This window comes from Oreochromis aureus, linkage group 11 (assembly GCF_013358895.1).
Source record: "Oreochromis aureus strain Israel breed Guangdong linkage group 11, ZZ_aureus, whole genome shotgun sequence".
NCBI lineage: Eukaryota > Metazoa > Chordata > Actinopteri > Cichliformes > Cichlidae > Oreochromis > Oreochromis aureus.
In genome coordinates, this window is record NC_052952.1 from 21,613,681 (window position 1) to 21,629,968 (window position 16,288).

At 39.1% G+C, this 16,288-nt stretch overlaps 1 protein-coding gene across 1 annotated transcript; it reads left to right on the top strand.

The window, feature by feature from the left end:
• Nucleotides 1-190: 190 nt before the first annotated feature.
• Nucleotides 191-16,013, top strand: cyth2 (cytohesin 2). The gene is made up of 12 exons (XM_031734098.2): nt 191-370; nt 4,698-4,848; nt 6,021-6,087; nt 6,173-6,291; nt 6,376-6,456; nt 6,686-6,798; nt 7,558-7,706; nt 7,776-7,887; nt 8,939-9,015; nt 11,195-11,266; nt 11,357-11,511; nt 11,691-16,013. Exons 1-12 carry the CDS (start codon nt 304-306, stop codon nt 11,776-11,778), a joined length of 1,251 nt encoding a protein of 416 aa, XP_031589958.1. The 5' UTR covers nt 191-303; the 3' UTR covers nt 11,779-16,013.
• Nucleotides 16,014-16,288: the final 275 nt, after the last annotated feature.

Consider the following 16,288-nt stretch of genomic DNA (forward strand, 5'->3'; position numbering starts at 1 on the left):
TGAAAGAAGCAGAAGACTTATTCTAGAAATAAATCGGTGAAATTATTTGTAGGTCAGCTTCCAACCAGTAGGGTTTGTTGTGCTTTAATGCCAAGTAAAGCCTTTAAAAATAGCTTTAAAGGCGAGGCACCTTATTTTGAAAAACAGCTGACCGGAAGTGTACCGCTTTAAATGTCAGACACTACTTCCGGTGTCGCCACCTCCTTTGTCTCCGGCCCAAAATTTCGACACCAGTGGTTGTCTTTTTTTCACCCGTTTAGTTTTGAGGATATATTTATATATATCCCTATTTTTTGACATTGAATGACATTCGACTCTGAACTATTTATGCCTAAAAGTAAAGCGCCAAAAATGGATGACCTGGACTACAGTAAGTAGCTATTCGCACAGGCTATCTATCGCTAGCCAACTGTGGCTAACAGTCTAGCTTTAGTTTATTAGCGCAGGTGAGAACTCAACGCATTTAGCATTTAAATGGAAATAAAATACCACGAAAAAAAGGGTGAGAAAATTTTGTAGAGGTATGGGTGTACATGTTTACAATATTACAGTTTGAACTAGCTTAGGAAATGCATTATGTTTGCATGAGGCCATTTAAACATTGGTCGTTTCGGTGTGTGATAAAAGCTAACTTTTTAGCTAGCCACGGTGGATTGATTTATAAAACCCTAACTAGCTTTTAGACTACACAAAGGCTCGAAATAATGATATACTGCGTTGAAAACACCAACTTCTTTAGGTAGATAGTGTAGTGGATGCTGTTGTGTGGATCACGGCTTTGATCCAGGCTGTGGGCGTGGTGGTGGTGCACAGCAGCTGCTTGCTTTGCAGAGTAAACACTGCTGCTTTGACCTCTAGGTCAACGTTTTCTACAGTAAGTCCTGCTCAGATAAATGCTGTTATATTTATTGTAGTTTACAGAGCTATTGATTTAGTCCGAGGCTGTAGCTTGTGGTGCTGCTTTTATGTTTATGCCATATAGCAGGTGATTATATTAATGTTTTCACTTTAATATGTCTAGTACAGTGATAAAATACAGTTAAGATAAACCTCAGACATTATCTATGACTTTTAGAGGGAAAAGTGACTTCATCTCTAGAATATGCATATATGTAGCATACATGTACGTATGTTTCATAGCACTGTCTGTTTCATTAGCACTGACTTTATTTTGGATATCTACAGTATTGTAAAAAGTCACCCCTTAGTTTTTTTAAAGCCACTTAACCCTGATACATAAATCTTTCAAGCACAAGGCATGAACTAGTGTTACCTACACATAACATAACAAATTACTTAGAAAATAGCCAATTTTAATTTTGCAAAAACATATTATTTTTTAATTTCTTTAGTTCAATTAGTTGATCCATCTACTCTTCGCTCAAGCCTGGTCTGAGTGGAAGGATGGCTGTCAAGAAGCCATTCTTAAGGAAGGGAAATGGACAGAAAAGGCTGAGGCATAAGAATATTTATTCTTCCAGTATAGGAAGAATATTTATAGCCTACATATACACAAGAACTGGACTAAAAATAAATGACAACAGGTCTTATGGAGTAATGAATCCAAATTTGAAATTTTTGATTTAAATCATTATTATGTACAAAGGTAGTCAGGAGAAAGGTACAACAGTGAGTGTCTACAGCTGTACATCTGTAAAACCAGATGGAAGCCTTTTTTTATGGTTTGTCGCTGCATTTCAGCAGGTAGTGTTGGGGATCTTGTCAAAACTGATGAAATTGTGATTGCAGAAAAGTATCAGATTTTGATCCATCATACAATAATATCTGGAAAATTACCAGTACCATCTGGCAACAGCTTGATTGTTCAACATTACAATGATCCCGAACACACTGTCAGTGTAATAAGAGCATACCTGGATAGAAAAAAAAAAACATAGTAGGACACTCAGTCATGGATTGACCTCTCAAGAGTCCCAACTTCCTCATTAATGAAGCAGAGAATGTAACAAAAGGCAGCCAACATCCAAGATGAGCTGTGAGTGTCCTTCAAGAAGGCTGGAGAATTACTCCTGAAGACCACTTAAAGAAATGAAAAGAAAGCTGCTCAACAGAGTTCAGGCTGTGTTGAAGAATAAAGGTGGTCATAACAAATACCCACTTTCAAGCCTGTGAGAATTGTACAAACTCCCTTTGACGTGAATACTTTATTTCAGTTTGTTTTTACATGTTTCAGTAAATCACTGCATCTATCTCCTAACAAAATGAAGGGTGACTCAAGGCTCTTTACACAGTACTTTATGTCTGAACTGGGTGCAAAAAAGGCTGCTTACCGGAAGGTTATCATGTTCAGTTTTATGTGAAACTGTTTTATGACTATCATGTTTTAACTTTATTTTCATTTTGGAGCCTGTCATTTGTTGTGCTGTTAAGTTGTAATCATTTTATTGAGGTTTATAAAACATTTAACACTGCCTATGAAAACAGCTTCAGCAAACACTGAAGATTATAGGCTTCATAACATTTTAATTTATTGCAGGGATGTTGTTATTTAGTTGGCACTTATTGAAATAGGTTAGTTGTATAAACAGACTTATAGTTTAATGTAACTGTGGCATTCGGAAACTAGACCTGCATTATTAGTAAGTAACTATTTTTGTCCAGCCATTGGAAGATTATGGTTTTGGGAAATGGTTTTAAACCTTGAAGACAACAACTGGGCACTCATGCTCACCATTGAGGTTTTCGGCTGTAACCAGGATTGGGAATTAAATATATATACAAATATCTATATATGTTTGGGGTTTCATTTTCTCAGTATTTGTTATTTTTTAAATGTCAGATAGGCAGGACAGCAAAATGCACAGACTTCGGTTATGTCAAACAACACAGACATTGCGACAAGTATAAGTGAGCCAGTCATATTTACTGGGAAGTTATGCTTCAGTGGGAAATCTACACTGTTATCTATGGCGTAACCGTAAACCCCTCTGAACATTGCATTATAACCCAAGTTGCACCTTCCTAGAAATGTAACTACATGTCGGGTCAGCGCAGCCTGGAGTACTCGTTATTGGCATGGTTTGCACTGTGGATTTGTCATGTGCATTTCCACATACTTTTTTGCGGCAGTTTTTGATTTAATCAGTGAAAGAATAACCATCATTGCCTCAGTATATGAAGAATAATTATAGCATCAATATCAGGACTCACAAATGTCAGCAAATTTCTTAAAGGGGAAGAGAAGAAGTGAGAAAAAATAGAGGGGTAAATATGATTGCCTCTGGAGAAAAAACTGACCACAACAATAAGCAGGGACCAAAATAACTCCCAGCATTTTATTTGTTTCTATCAGCTGGCACTGCATGTAAAACACTGGGACACGATCACATGGTAATTAATGCATCGGCACCACAGACAAGGATGCTGGCAATAATATCAACCACTTACACAGGTCGCTTTGTCGGCTTTGCAAAGATTCCCCGCAGAAATCTAAGGGGTGACCGTCCTATCTGTCCTGGTCGTTGTGTCCTTGGGCAAGACACTTCACCCTACTGCCTACTGGTGTTGGCCAGAGGGGCCGATGGCGCGATATGGCAGCCTCGCTTCGGTCAACCTGCCCCAGGGCAGCTGTGGCTACAACTGTAGCTTGCCTCCACCAGTGTGTGAATGTGAGAGTGAATGAATAGTGGAATTGTAAAGCGCTTTGAGTGTCTAGAAAAGCGCTATATAAATGCAATCCATTATTATCATTATTATTATTATTAGAAATCTAAGTCAGGCCGTTTGTGCTAATGTAGTTTAAGTCCGTATATTTTCCAGGTGTTAATATTTAACACATTTTATATGCAGTGGAAATAAATTATACTTCATAATACAGAAGTCAAGTCTTGGTTCCTTGTATAGAACTGGTCTAGCTTTAGAGGTTTGATTCTGGTCACATCGAGTGATTTTTCAAGGTGAGTAGTAAAGCAAGATGGTCATTCAGTGTGATGCTTACTTCTTGTGGATTTATGCAGTTCTTATTTCACTCCCCCCCAAAAAATTGGCACTTCTCACAAAGGGTTTTGCTTTTTTTAAGTAGCCATTTTTAAAAACTACAGAGAAGTGTACTTCAGCTAAAAATAAATCTTTTTGTTTAAAAAATGACCAGAATAACAGGAAAATGCATGAACTTCTAAGTTTGTCTAAATTATAGGCAGTGCAGTGGTGCTTATGTTTGTAGTCGCCCCTTTTGCATAATGGAAAACCCTGTTTGTATATCACAGTGCATTGCTATGAACAGAGTGTAGATAGAAAGGTGTACCACTGAAAATAATTTACAGTGACCACCACAAATGTACAAAAGTACATTCACTTTTTAGTGGCAGCCAAAATCTCAGAGGAGTCAGCTCATCACCCTGAAAATTATGTAATTACATAGGTTGATAACCCAATTAATATCTAAGACTATTTTTGTGATTTTTCTCTTTTATTAACCAAGCTTTTAACTAATCGGTGCTTTACCAGGGATGGGCTTGGAGCAGTTACTCTGTCATAGTGTAAGAAGCATTTAGAGATTTAATTCTAATTTAATCTGCTTTATTTTAGGAGTCAGTCAGCGGAGCAGTGTTAATGCTGTCGTACATCATATTTATGCCACTGTTGGAGACAGCGTTTGATTGGGATTGTTTGGGCACAGTTACCACTTGCTATATGTGGAGCAGTAGCTGACTCATTCTTCTTCTTTTCCCTTACAGTCCCAGTAGACCTGAGCCCAGAGGAGCGTTCTGAGCTGGAGGACATCCGTAGGAGGAAGGGCGTCCTGCTGCAGGAGATCCAGAGGCTCAGAGAGGAGTTACGAGAGGCAATTTTAGAGGTAGAGGGACTGGAGACAAGCACAGAGGGCAGGTAATAAGAAAGCCCACATCAGTTACTCTAAAAAACAAAATGAAGAGGAAGTGATATAAAATAATCATACAAAAGCAAATGCTTTTGGAGTAATGAATCACTTCTCTTGTATATATGCTTAAATGAGAAATTTCATTTTCTGTCATGCATACTGTTAAAACTGTGGATGCTCATATTAAACATGGCCTAAATTTCTGGCTATGAGCAAAGCAGTTCGACTCACCTGCTGTCAAACCTGTTTGTGAGGGTAGCCAATTAGAAGAAACTGAAACTGTTTGCTTCAGATGGTGGAGGAGCTAAAGGGTTAAACCCAGTTTAAGCCCTAACCTTATGAACTGAATATGTGCCTTTTGTCCTGTCTCACACCTCTCACCCACAACCGGTTGTAGCTGATGGCTGCCCCTTTCTAATCCTGGTTCTGCCAGAGGATTCTTCCTGTTAAACGGGAGTTTTTCCTTTCCCCTGTTGACAAGTGCTTGCTCACATCTGTTGCTGAGACTGTTGACGTTTTGTCATTATAGGGTTTTTTACCTTACCTTGGCCTTAAGCAGATTAAGGATAATGTTGTTTTGTTTTGGACTGTATAGATAAAAATGAATTGAACTGAATTATGCTTTTGGAATGTGTGATTATCGGCCTTTGAAAACTATTCTAACAATTCTTGGCAATTGAAGGACAAAAAAAAGGTGTTTTTACTGACACGTGAAAAAGATGTTAGTCTTTTTATAAAACAAAATATCTCAGATTCACAGGGTTAAGATAAATATGGATTGTTTTGAAATGTAAATCATGCAAATCTACTCGTGTAGAATCTAAGAATAGAAACAGGGGCTGAAAATATGTATAAAACGTCCACTGTGCCTGGAGTAATATTCTTTAATAGCTATTCTGTTTTAGTGAATGATTGGAGTAATTGTTTCCCTTTAAATCACAATTCTAAAAAAATCTTGATTTCCTACACATAGCTTTTCTAGGTGAATGTCAAGATTTTGCATTGGTGTAAACTTGCTTTTCTTGGTGTATTGAAGAAAAATGTTAGTGTTAATAAGTTAAACAGTCTTGGTACTTGGTGATAGCTCTCATGGAGGTTTGTCAGGATCCATTTGTATGAGAAGCTTTGATTTGATCACAGAACAAGTTAATTATTGCCAACACATTTATCTTCTCTGCAGTAAAACTCTACAGAAAAGTAGGCATGTGGCAATGGGAAGGAAGAAATTCAACATGGATCCTAAAAAGGTAATACCTCAAATATTTAAACAAGTGCTCAATGTGTCTCCTCTAGATTCCTTGGATTGTGACTGACTTGTTCTTCTCTCTGCAGGGCATTGCATTTCTGGTGGAGAATGAGCTGCTCAGACACACTCCAGAGGACATTGCTCAGTTCTTATACAAAGGAGAAGGCCTCAACAAGACGGCTATAGGAGATTACCTCGGAGAAAGGTGCAAGGCGTTGACATTTCTTCTGTCCCTTATCTCTTGTCTATTTAATCAGCCATGTATAACTGTGACCTCTATGATTTGCAGAGATGACTTCAACATCAAAGTCCTGCAGGCTTTCGTTGACCTCCATGAATTTACTGATCTCAACCTCGTCCAGGCCCTCAGGTAACCCCTGTCCACTGTGTATTTTTTTTGTATATTGAGGAAAAAAATAGCTTCAATTGTATCAGGCATCCTCTGGTGAGCAGCCTTAGTCAACAATGGAAAATCCCACTCTCGCTCTCACCTGAGGATGCAGATGGAAAAAGGTTATGAAACAGAGCGGCAGCGACTGTTTAGCACATTTTTTTTTTTTTTCTCTGATTTGACCTAAACCTTGACCTGTTTTCTGCAGACAGTTCCTGTGGAGTTTCCGTTTGCCTGGTGAAGCTCAGAAGATCGACAGAATGATGGAAGCCTTTGCTCAGAGATACTGCCACTGCAACCCCGGTGTCTTCCAGAGCACTGGTAAAATAAACACACAGTCGCACTGCATTTCAAGTAGAATAGGTGATACTGAAAGCTTGTCTTAAATCAATTGTTTAGTTACGGTGTGAGTGAACAATTGTTGTTTTTGAGTTCTTTGAATTCCTATCAGTGCAGTTGAAATGGAAAGTAACGTGAGGAGTGGCCTTCCAGAATATGTGCACCCATGCAAACAGTTTCTGTCTAACGAGAAATGACCTGATATGTCAGCCCACAGTCGTCACTGCTCATTCAGGCAACTTCACACCTGACAGTAGCTCTGAAGAGTTAGCAAAACATTAAACCCAAATTAGCTGATGAGTTCAAACCTAAATAAGCTATATTTATTTTTTGCAGTTACAAAGTGCTTTACATAAAATAATATAACACAATCAAAATACAGAAAAATGTAAATTATGAAAAACTGAATAATACGTAAAACATGCTAAACTATTTACCGATGGAAACCCTTGGAGTAACCCTTTATGCTTTTTCCTGAAATGAGTGCTTTCTGTCATATTTCTGCAACGCTTAAAGAACAAAGTGACTGGGTTTGCATCAGAAGTAAGTGAGGCTGGTCGCTACCTATGCAACCACCCTTGGAAAAACCCAGGAACTATTTAAAATGTTGTCAACCCTCGTCTGTATTGATATACACTGAGGTGTCAAAACTTGGTATTAAAGGGGTAAGAAAATACACTACTCTGTAGGTAACATCGTTTGTGTGCCTTGAATGTAAACATATGTCTCTCCTGTTCACAGACACATGTTACGTGCTTTCTTTTGCCATAATTATGCTGAACACGAGCCTCCACAATCCCAACGTGAGAGACAAACCTGGAGTGGACCGCTTCATCTCGATGAACCGAGGGATCAATGAGGGGGGAGACCTACCAGAGGAGCTGCTCAGAGTACGATCTTTGTAGATGCAGAGAGATGTTTATTCTGTGTTCTTATGTTTCTCTTATTTTTTTCTTCAGAATCTCTATGAAAGCATTAAGAATGAGCCCTTCAAGATCCCGGAAGATGACGGCAATGACCTGACACACACCTTCTTCAACCCTGACAGAGAGGGCTGGCTTCTTAAGCTTGGTACGGTGTTTATGCTGTGATGAGGAGCACTGCTCTTCATCTCTGTCTCTGTGTGTGTGTGTGTGTGCGTGCGTGTGTGCGCTTTCAAAATGTCAGGAGAAGGGTCGTTATAGTTAACCAAAAACTAAAACTAGATGTAAAAGTAAAACTGAGAAGAAAACAAAATGAAAACAATTTTGTGAACTTGCAAAAAACACTAAATTAAATGAAAATATAGAGGAAATATCCTGAGTTATAGTATTTGCTAATTTTCCTGATAAGACATTGATGGGCATGTTTATTGAGACTTTAGATGTCTACAAGACTGTAAGTTAACTGCTTTTAAAAAGTTCTGTTTTATTGTAATACCTGTACTTATGTTCCTAAATCTTACCTCTGCCATACAATATCCCTGCTATAATACTTTAAAAAGACTAAAACTAACACTGAAACTAATAAAGACTAAACTGGAAACTCAACAGAATTAAAAACAAAAACTACACAAAATAAAATGAGAACTAATTACAAAAAAAATAAACTACAGTGACTCTGGTCAGGAGTGTGCATTGCCACTGAGATTTTAAAGTGATTAATACTGTATGCTACTGTACTCTCTGCTAAGGCTTTGTGCTGTGATAAACCTTTCTCTTTGCCTCCAATAATCAGTTCAGTGTTGTGGCATAAAAAAAATGCCATAGCATGACGGTGAAAAAGAAGACTCACTTTCTTGTGTTATGGCAGCCTTAAAATCTGATTGTTTTCTTTTGCATGGCGGGGCTTGTCATCTGTGTGTCACTAATATGATCTCCTTTTCTTCCTCCTCCTCTGTCTCTGTTTTGTCCTCTGTCTTCCTCCAAATCCTCCCTTTCCTTTTTTCCCTCTCCTTCTTCACTGCGATTTCCACCCTCTACTGCCGCTGCTTGTTTTCTCAGGAGGTATGTACTGACAGAGTTATTCAAAAAGTTGTAGACATCGATTAGCCGCGTAGATTTCTGTAGATTGTAGAAGTAATACACATAGAGCTGCTTTTGCTGTCTTGCCACTCATCATCATCAATGTTTTTGTGTTTCAGGGGGAAGGGTGAAAACCTGGAAACGTCGATGGTTCATTCTCACAGATAACTGCCTTTATTACTTTGAATATACCACAGTAAGTCTCTCTGTCCTCATGCAGTGTCTCAGTGGATGTAAACTCTGCAAACAAGTCTGGGTTTCTGGTGTTTATTTATAGCCTGGGTAATATTGACCAGTCTTGCTGGAGCCATAGACGATATAAAAGATGGATCTATCCTCCATGACGTCACTCATTAGTTTTTAAATTCTCATTGAGCCTCCAGCTGGAATTTTTTGACTTTACCATCTTGGTCTTTTTGGATCTAACTGTTCAATGGCTAACAAGCGATTACCCAGCAATCCCTGGATAAATCCTCCTGCCTTTGGGTGTTTTCATGCCTTTACTGCTTAATCCATTAAAATCGTTCACTTTTTTACTGTGTCTGAACCAAAACAGCTGCACCCTTTAGAGGAGGTAATCTTTGTCCAGTTCTAAACAAACTCGTGATTCGTACTCGATCTGACCCAACTGTGAGGCGTATGCAAGTTTGAGCTAAACACATTCCTCTAGGCAGGTATGCTTTGCATTCTGGAGCACCGTATGGCATTACAGACGTGCAGAGTAAATGAAACTGTAGCAACTACAACTCAACACCTGCTACTTTTGTTTACTTTTGTTGCTCCTACTCCAGTTACATTTGGTTTGTAGTGACACGTTTTGGTTTGTTTTCTGTTTCAGATAAAAGCAAACCACAGGTAGATAAAAGTCGGAGGTTACAAATTCATCAGCTGATCCAGTTCAGAGTAAACAAATTAAAAGTGTGAAAACATCCTTAGAATGAACAAAATTTACAAAATGGACTTGAGGTTTTATTCATTATGACCCTAAAAGAGTGACTAAGCCCATAAAGTTAATTGGAAGGTTTTTACTGAGGTCACAGAGCAATGAAGTTCTTTACTAAGGTTTCTCACCATATGTCATGCGCACATTGCTCATGTGCTGTCTGCCATATTAGACGTGACAGTGGCTGGCAGTGGTTCCCAGAGGTTGCTGGGTCTCGCTGGGTGAAATCTGTTGTGTTACTTGAACTCTAGCAATCATTTTTCCAGTGACTGCAATCGACTTTCAATAACGGGTCGGGAAACAGTCAATTTTTTTCCTCACGACCGGTGAGGGTCATGGACCCTTTTCTAGGCCTGTGTGACTTGTTTAAAATAAAATGAGTGGTAGATGTAACTGGTTGTCTTGACTTGGATTTCCATTCGCTACCCCAGAAACCCAAATAATAATCACTGTGAGAAGCTAACTTCTCAGACTAATGGCTTCGAGGCTGCAGTGAATGTGACGCACTTGTTTTGGTGAGGTACAAAGGTTTTTGTGATCAATTGAGGTAATTTTTGAAAACTGCAAGACTTGAAAATTTAGTTGTGAGTGAAGGAAGAGCATGTTGCTTTGCTTGAAGCTTGCTGAGCCACAAAGTTAAAAAGTAGTACAGAATAGAATAGAATAGAATAGAATTCAACTTTATTGTCATTGCACATGCACAGGTACAGGGCAACGAAATGCAGTTTGCATCCATCCAGAAAGTGCTTTAGCCGTGATATAGATATATTACAATATATATTAGCAATAATATAGATATGTAAGTATATTACAGAAATGGGTCTATTATGGTATGTTATCATGTACACGGTGTGAAGTATGTTATGAATATTCTATAACTATAAGTATGTACAGGCTGTAGTGAGTACAAGCTATGTACAGGCTATGAACAGGATATAAATATGAAATAAAAACTATACAGAAATCTGAGATATACAGTTATACAGAAATGTGAACTATGCAAGTTATAAACAGTTGTAGGATTAAAAATTATCATATGTACAGAATGATATTTACACAGAACTATACAGTAGTGCAGTTAAGATAAGTGAGATATGTGGATAATTGTGATAGTGATAAAGTGCTAGTGGTTGTGGGTGTGTGTGTATGTTCAGTCCATGTGTTTAACGTGGGTCAGATGTCAGGAGGCAGAGTTCAGGAGTCTGACAGCTGCGGGGAAGAAGCTGTTCCGGTACCTGGTGGTCTTAGTCCGGAGGCTCCTGTAGCGCCTCCCAGAGGGCGCTACAGGAGATGTACAAATGCTAATCTAAGAAAAAGACACGTGGTTGAGTTTAAAGGGTTTTTTTGTCATATTGGTTCCCAATGCGGGAATTCATCATAAAACACAAAATAATACCCACAAATATTCATTAACTCATGATTTTATTTACAGGACAAAGAGCCACGAGGTATCATTCCCTTGGAAAACCTTAGCATTCGAGAAGTAGAAGACCCAAGGAAGCCTGTAAGTGGCCATTTTTGCTAAACAGTGTGATGAACAGTATTTTGCTTGAAACTTTCAAAACATTTTTCATCACCTTTTTTCTTCTAACAGAACTGTTTTGAGCTGTACATCCCCAACAATCGTGGTCAGCTGATTAAGGCGTGCAAGACGGAGGCTGATGGGCGAGTAGTGGAAGGAAACCACATGGTGTACCGCATCTCTGCTCCCACACCTGAGGAGAAGGACGAGTGGATCCACAGCATCAAGTATGTAAATGAAAAATGTCAAAGAAAATGCAGTTAGTGATGAAACAGCAGGAAATTCTGACCAAAAACTTGATAATCTACTGTTTGGGAGAATTTATTTCCTTTTTAGTACTTTCTGTTGGGTAAAAGTTAAAAGGTATTATGTATCTTCTATCACTGTTTATTTTTCATCTCCTCAGATCTGCCGTTAGTGTGGATCCCTTCTACGAGATGCTTGCTGCCAGGAAGAAACGTATATCACTTAAGAAGAAAGAGGAGCAGCCATAGATCACGCCCTTCGCTCTCTCCCTGTCTTCCTCAGCTCCTTCATCCCTGCTCCTTCAACTCGTTCATAAGTTTTGATAACCCCTCCTTCCTAATCCCTAAAAGCCGTCTCTTCCTTTTATGAGGACTCTTCCTTGCTGCCCTGTCTGCCAGACTTTTGAAAAGCCACATTCAGAGTGAGAAGCTCACCCTGTGTGGCTGCCTCTTATCTTGGTTCTTACACTACTGCTGTTACACACTACAGGCGTGTGTTAGACCATATTCACACCAGTGCTGATCATCTCTAAAACACCTTTTTTGGCCTTTAAGCCACACTCATTATACTTGGTAATGAGGGACCTGAAAAAGCTAAGATTAGCTAAGTTTGCACCTCACAGGAACTAAAAGGTTCCTTTATGCTGCTGGTTATTTGTTTTACTAAACACCTGCAAACATTTGGGAAGTTTGATGTTTTCAGTGGAACTACTCACACAAAGTCTTGGAATCCGGCACTTTTCTCATGTGCATTTGAGCTTTAGAGTTTAAATTCAGTAAGTAACAAATAATGACTCACTGCTTTGTGACTGGCTTGAACTTTCAGACAGTAAGGCGGGATTTAGACTTCTGCAGGGAATCTAGGTAGAGCCTACGGCATAACCCACGTAAGCAGCTGACGTCGTTACCGGCATTTACGCTTCTGTAACATGTAGCTGTGTCCCAGGGTTTATATGCTGCTGGGTCCCCACTGTTTGCTGCCATTAGTCTTTTTGTTTTTATTAGGGGTAAACATATTTGTCCTTGTAGTTTTTCCACTTCTATGTACATTCCCTCATACCCATGCCGATAGTTTCTGTAATTTCTCATTAATGCATCGACCCGATGTATAGTTACATTAGTAGGAAGGTGCACGTCAGGTTACGCTGTAGGGTTACACATGGGTTTGCAGTAACGGCGTAGCTACAACGCAGATTTCCCACTGAAGCATAAATCCCCAGTATCACCACCAGTATCATTAAGCAGAGATCTTTCTGGGGGAGGGGGGTATAATAATGCTCGCGCGACTTGATTTAGGCCTTGATTTAGGCCTTGATTTAGGCCTTGATTTTCTGTCTTGATCTCTGCTGATCTTGTCCATTTTTGTGAGTCTTGCATTTCATCACACAAACCCCCTACAAATAGCAGCGAGTTGTTCAACACAAACACTCTAGGCTGGCTTGAGCCCCTACTGCATGCCTGTTGGAAAATAACTCTTATTTTCTTTTCTTTTTTTGGCACATGTAGTGGATTTTTGGGAGGTGATCTGAAGACGCAGGTGTGGATCCAAAACCAATGCAACAAACATCTGTCAGAGATTTGTCTGCATTAGTGTGAATGTGGTCTTTTTCAGGTTAGAAGTCCTCTGAACCTAAACGAGACATTGCCTTTCTTGATTGTGCATACCCTAGACAAAATGTGAATTCACTACACAAACACTAATACGTCTAAAGTTGAGTTAGTGGAGTGAGGATGGAAACGAGTGATTTCAGATGACTAACTTGTTCTCATTGCTTCCTGTAGTACAGTTTTACATTACTACTCGTCCACATTTGGGTACTGTAGACACGTCATTACTGTACATTAGCACAATATTTATATTTCCAGGTTACTGTTGATCATGAAGTACGGTCGAGTTGAGACGAGCATAAGCAGACAGCTGCGCGGTTAAGCTCACTTAGACAATATATAAATGTTCTTTAGCATGTTTCTCTAACATGTTTGAGCAATAGCAGAGTAGAAAATCATAGTACCAGTTTGGAGGCTTGTTAACAAATCCTTTATACCACTGACACTGAGCGGTTAGCATCATGTTCTCGCAGATGTAACGTTATAGCATGCCACACATCATTTTCAGCACTACAAGACGAACATGTCTGACATCAAACTGTTAGTCGGGTCTGTCCGCTATAGTGAGTTTTAAGGAATCACAAAGGCAGCTCATTACAATGTACACTTTTTGTAAATAGATGTTAGCATATTTGTTTACAATACACATAGAAATGATTTAATTTATTCTTTTGTTTTGTTTTTTTGTATGAGCTACTGTTTTACTGCATGTCGATAAACTGAGGCGTCGGTCATAGATCTGATGCATCACTGATCATGCTAGTGCACTGGTTTGAGAAGTGTTAGTGTTTCCTGTTGACTTGGAGAAGATTTAAAATGGAAGATTGTTAATGCAAAGGTTTATGACCCCATTCAGTTGTACCTTTTTTTGAGAGAATGAAGTTTTGTAGTCTGATTTAACTCTAACCACACACTACATTATTTTATTTATTGCTGAGTAAATCAGACCCAGTAAAGCACAAGCAGAGATTCGGTCTTAGGCTTCGGTTGTTACACGATCGAGTCCAGATGAAGTGTGAGGGAGCCGTTTACAAACCGAAGCTACTGAAGACTACAGTGTTTTAAAATGAAGAGAAGCGAGACGAGAAATACTTCAAAATATCACATAGAAACATTTATATGTAAAGAACAAGACTTTTAGATTTGTTTCCCGTCGTCGATCTTAATCTAGTAGTTTAAAGAATTGGCGCTTTAGATGGCAGAGAATATGTTTGTTAACTGCACTTTATCGATGTTAGCATTTTGGAAAACAGTACTCTAAAGCAGGGGTGTCAAACTCCAGTCCTCCAGAAGTTTTGAAACTTTTACATGTATCCCTGTTGCAACACATCTGGAAAAATTAGTAGGTCATTAGCAAGACTATAGAACTTGACTGCATGCTGAGGTGGCAACCCCTAACCCTTCCTCAAGTAAATTTAAATAAATGTTAAGTGTTTGGGAAAAATGTACTTCTAATTGTCCTTTAATGTACCATGTTCATTCACTCATGAGCTGCTGTAACATGAATAAAATGGCTGAACTGCCACCTTAGCATGCAGTCAACTTCTATAGAGTCTTGCTAATGATCTGCTAATTTTATTCAGGTATGTTGCAGCAGGGATGCATGCAAAAGTTTCAGGACACCAGCCCTCGAGGACTGGAGTTTGACACCCCTGCTCTAATGGAGTGTCTGCACAGGAAGCAATTAAGAGATTATAGAAAGTGAACGACTTTCAACGATTTCAAGGATGTTTAAAAAACAACAACAACAACAAAAAAAGAAAAAAAACAGGTGAAGCAAAGCAGATGGATCCAGAGGAAAAACCTTTCTTTCCTGAACTGAACTGAAGCTACCAGTGAGAGCGCAGGATACCGGTGATTGACATAGAGGGTTACTCAGGATTGGGGCCACATTTCCAGTGATGTGAATGCTGTACCGGTCTGCTGTGGAGAGAGAGCTGAGTGTAAAGATGAAGGTGTCTCAGGATACACTGGGGAGTTTATCTCTTTATGCTAGCTGGGGAACACCACCTCGGTGTTCTCCTCGATCAGCTGAGGGAGGTGACTGGGGAGAGGGAGGGATGTTTGGGTGTCTCTGCTCCAACGTCTGCCACTGAAACTTGATCGGTGGTTGGGTTACTCAGGCAACCAAATCCCAGAGTGACCCGAAATGTTCACTGCTCAGCTTCAAAGAGGTGCGACAAGCATATCATTCCCTGTTTTTACTGCCAGGTTGAATGTCAGTCACCGCTATCCTGCAGCGTTGAAAGAGTCATCTGGGATCCGCCCACTTTGCATCATCAGCATGTTTGGTTATTTTTTATTTTTCCCTGGCCGTAGTCGGGTGAAGTCGTTGAATATCACTAACTTTCTGTGGTTTCTGATCGCCATGTCGCTGCAAATTGCTTCCTGCGTAGATGCAGTTTAATATGCTGAAGTGTGAACTGTGTCGATACAACACCTCATCAGTTCCAGCTGTGTAGCAGCAGATGTTGATCATGTTGCTTTAAGCTGAATGGGGTCTTCCCTTTTATGATTCACCCTCCAGGGTGTCACTTTATCTTTCATGTTTGTGCTTCTTGTTCATCACAGAGACTCTCTGTAGGCCTTCACTTTCTGGGTATTCTTGAAATGCAAAGTTGCCAAAAAGAATAATAATATTTTCATTCATATTGCAAGAATGAACACTAAAGTGAACTGAATGAAGCTGGACCACTGTTTCTGATTCCTTTCACCCCAGAGCCGCCACCTTCAGAAAACGTGTTTATTTTGTATTTATTTATTTTTGTTTACTGTGAGGTGAAGATGGATAGATCATCTGTAAATGTAGCAAAAAGGAAAACCGTGATACATTGGTGCCAGTAAACTACTGTGTAACAATAAAAGGTAAATGGAGATGAGTGGTTGTTGTGTTTTTTGTTTTTCTGAGTTATTGATTGAGATTTAAAATTTAAAAAAAAAGATATCTGTGCTAAATTTCGTTTGAATTTTATTCATTTTACTCTGATTTAACCTGGAAAAAGGACTGTGCAACTATTTAATCTGAAATGATGACACACAACAAAGTAGCAAAACAAAAATATACATTTATACAAATATAAAATATAAAATCATCACTGTTATTGCAAGTCAAACAGCGATAATGTGAGGTCTGCCAGACTTAGTGTTTCAC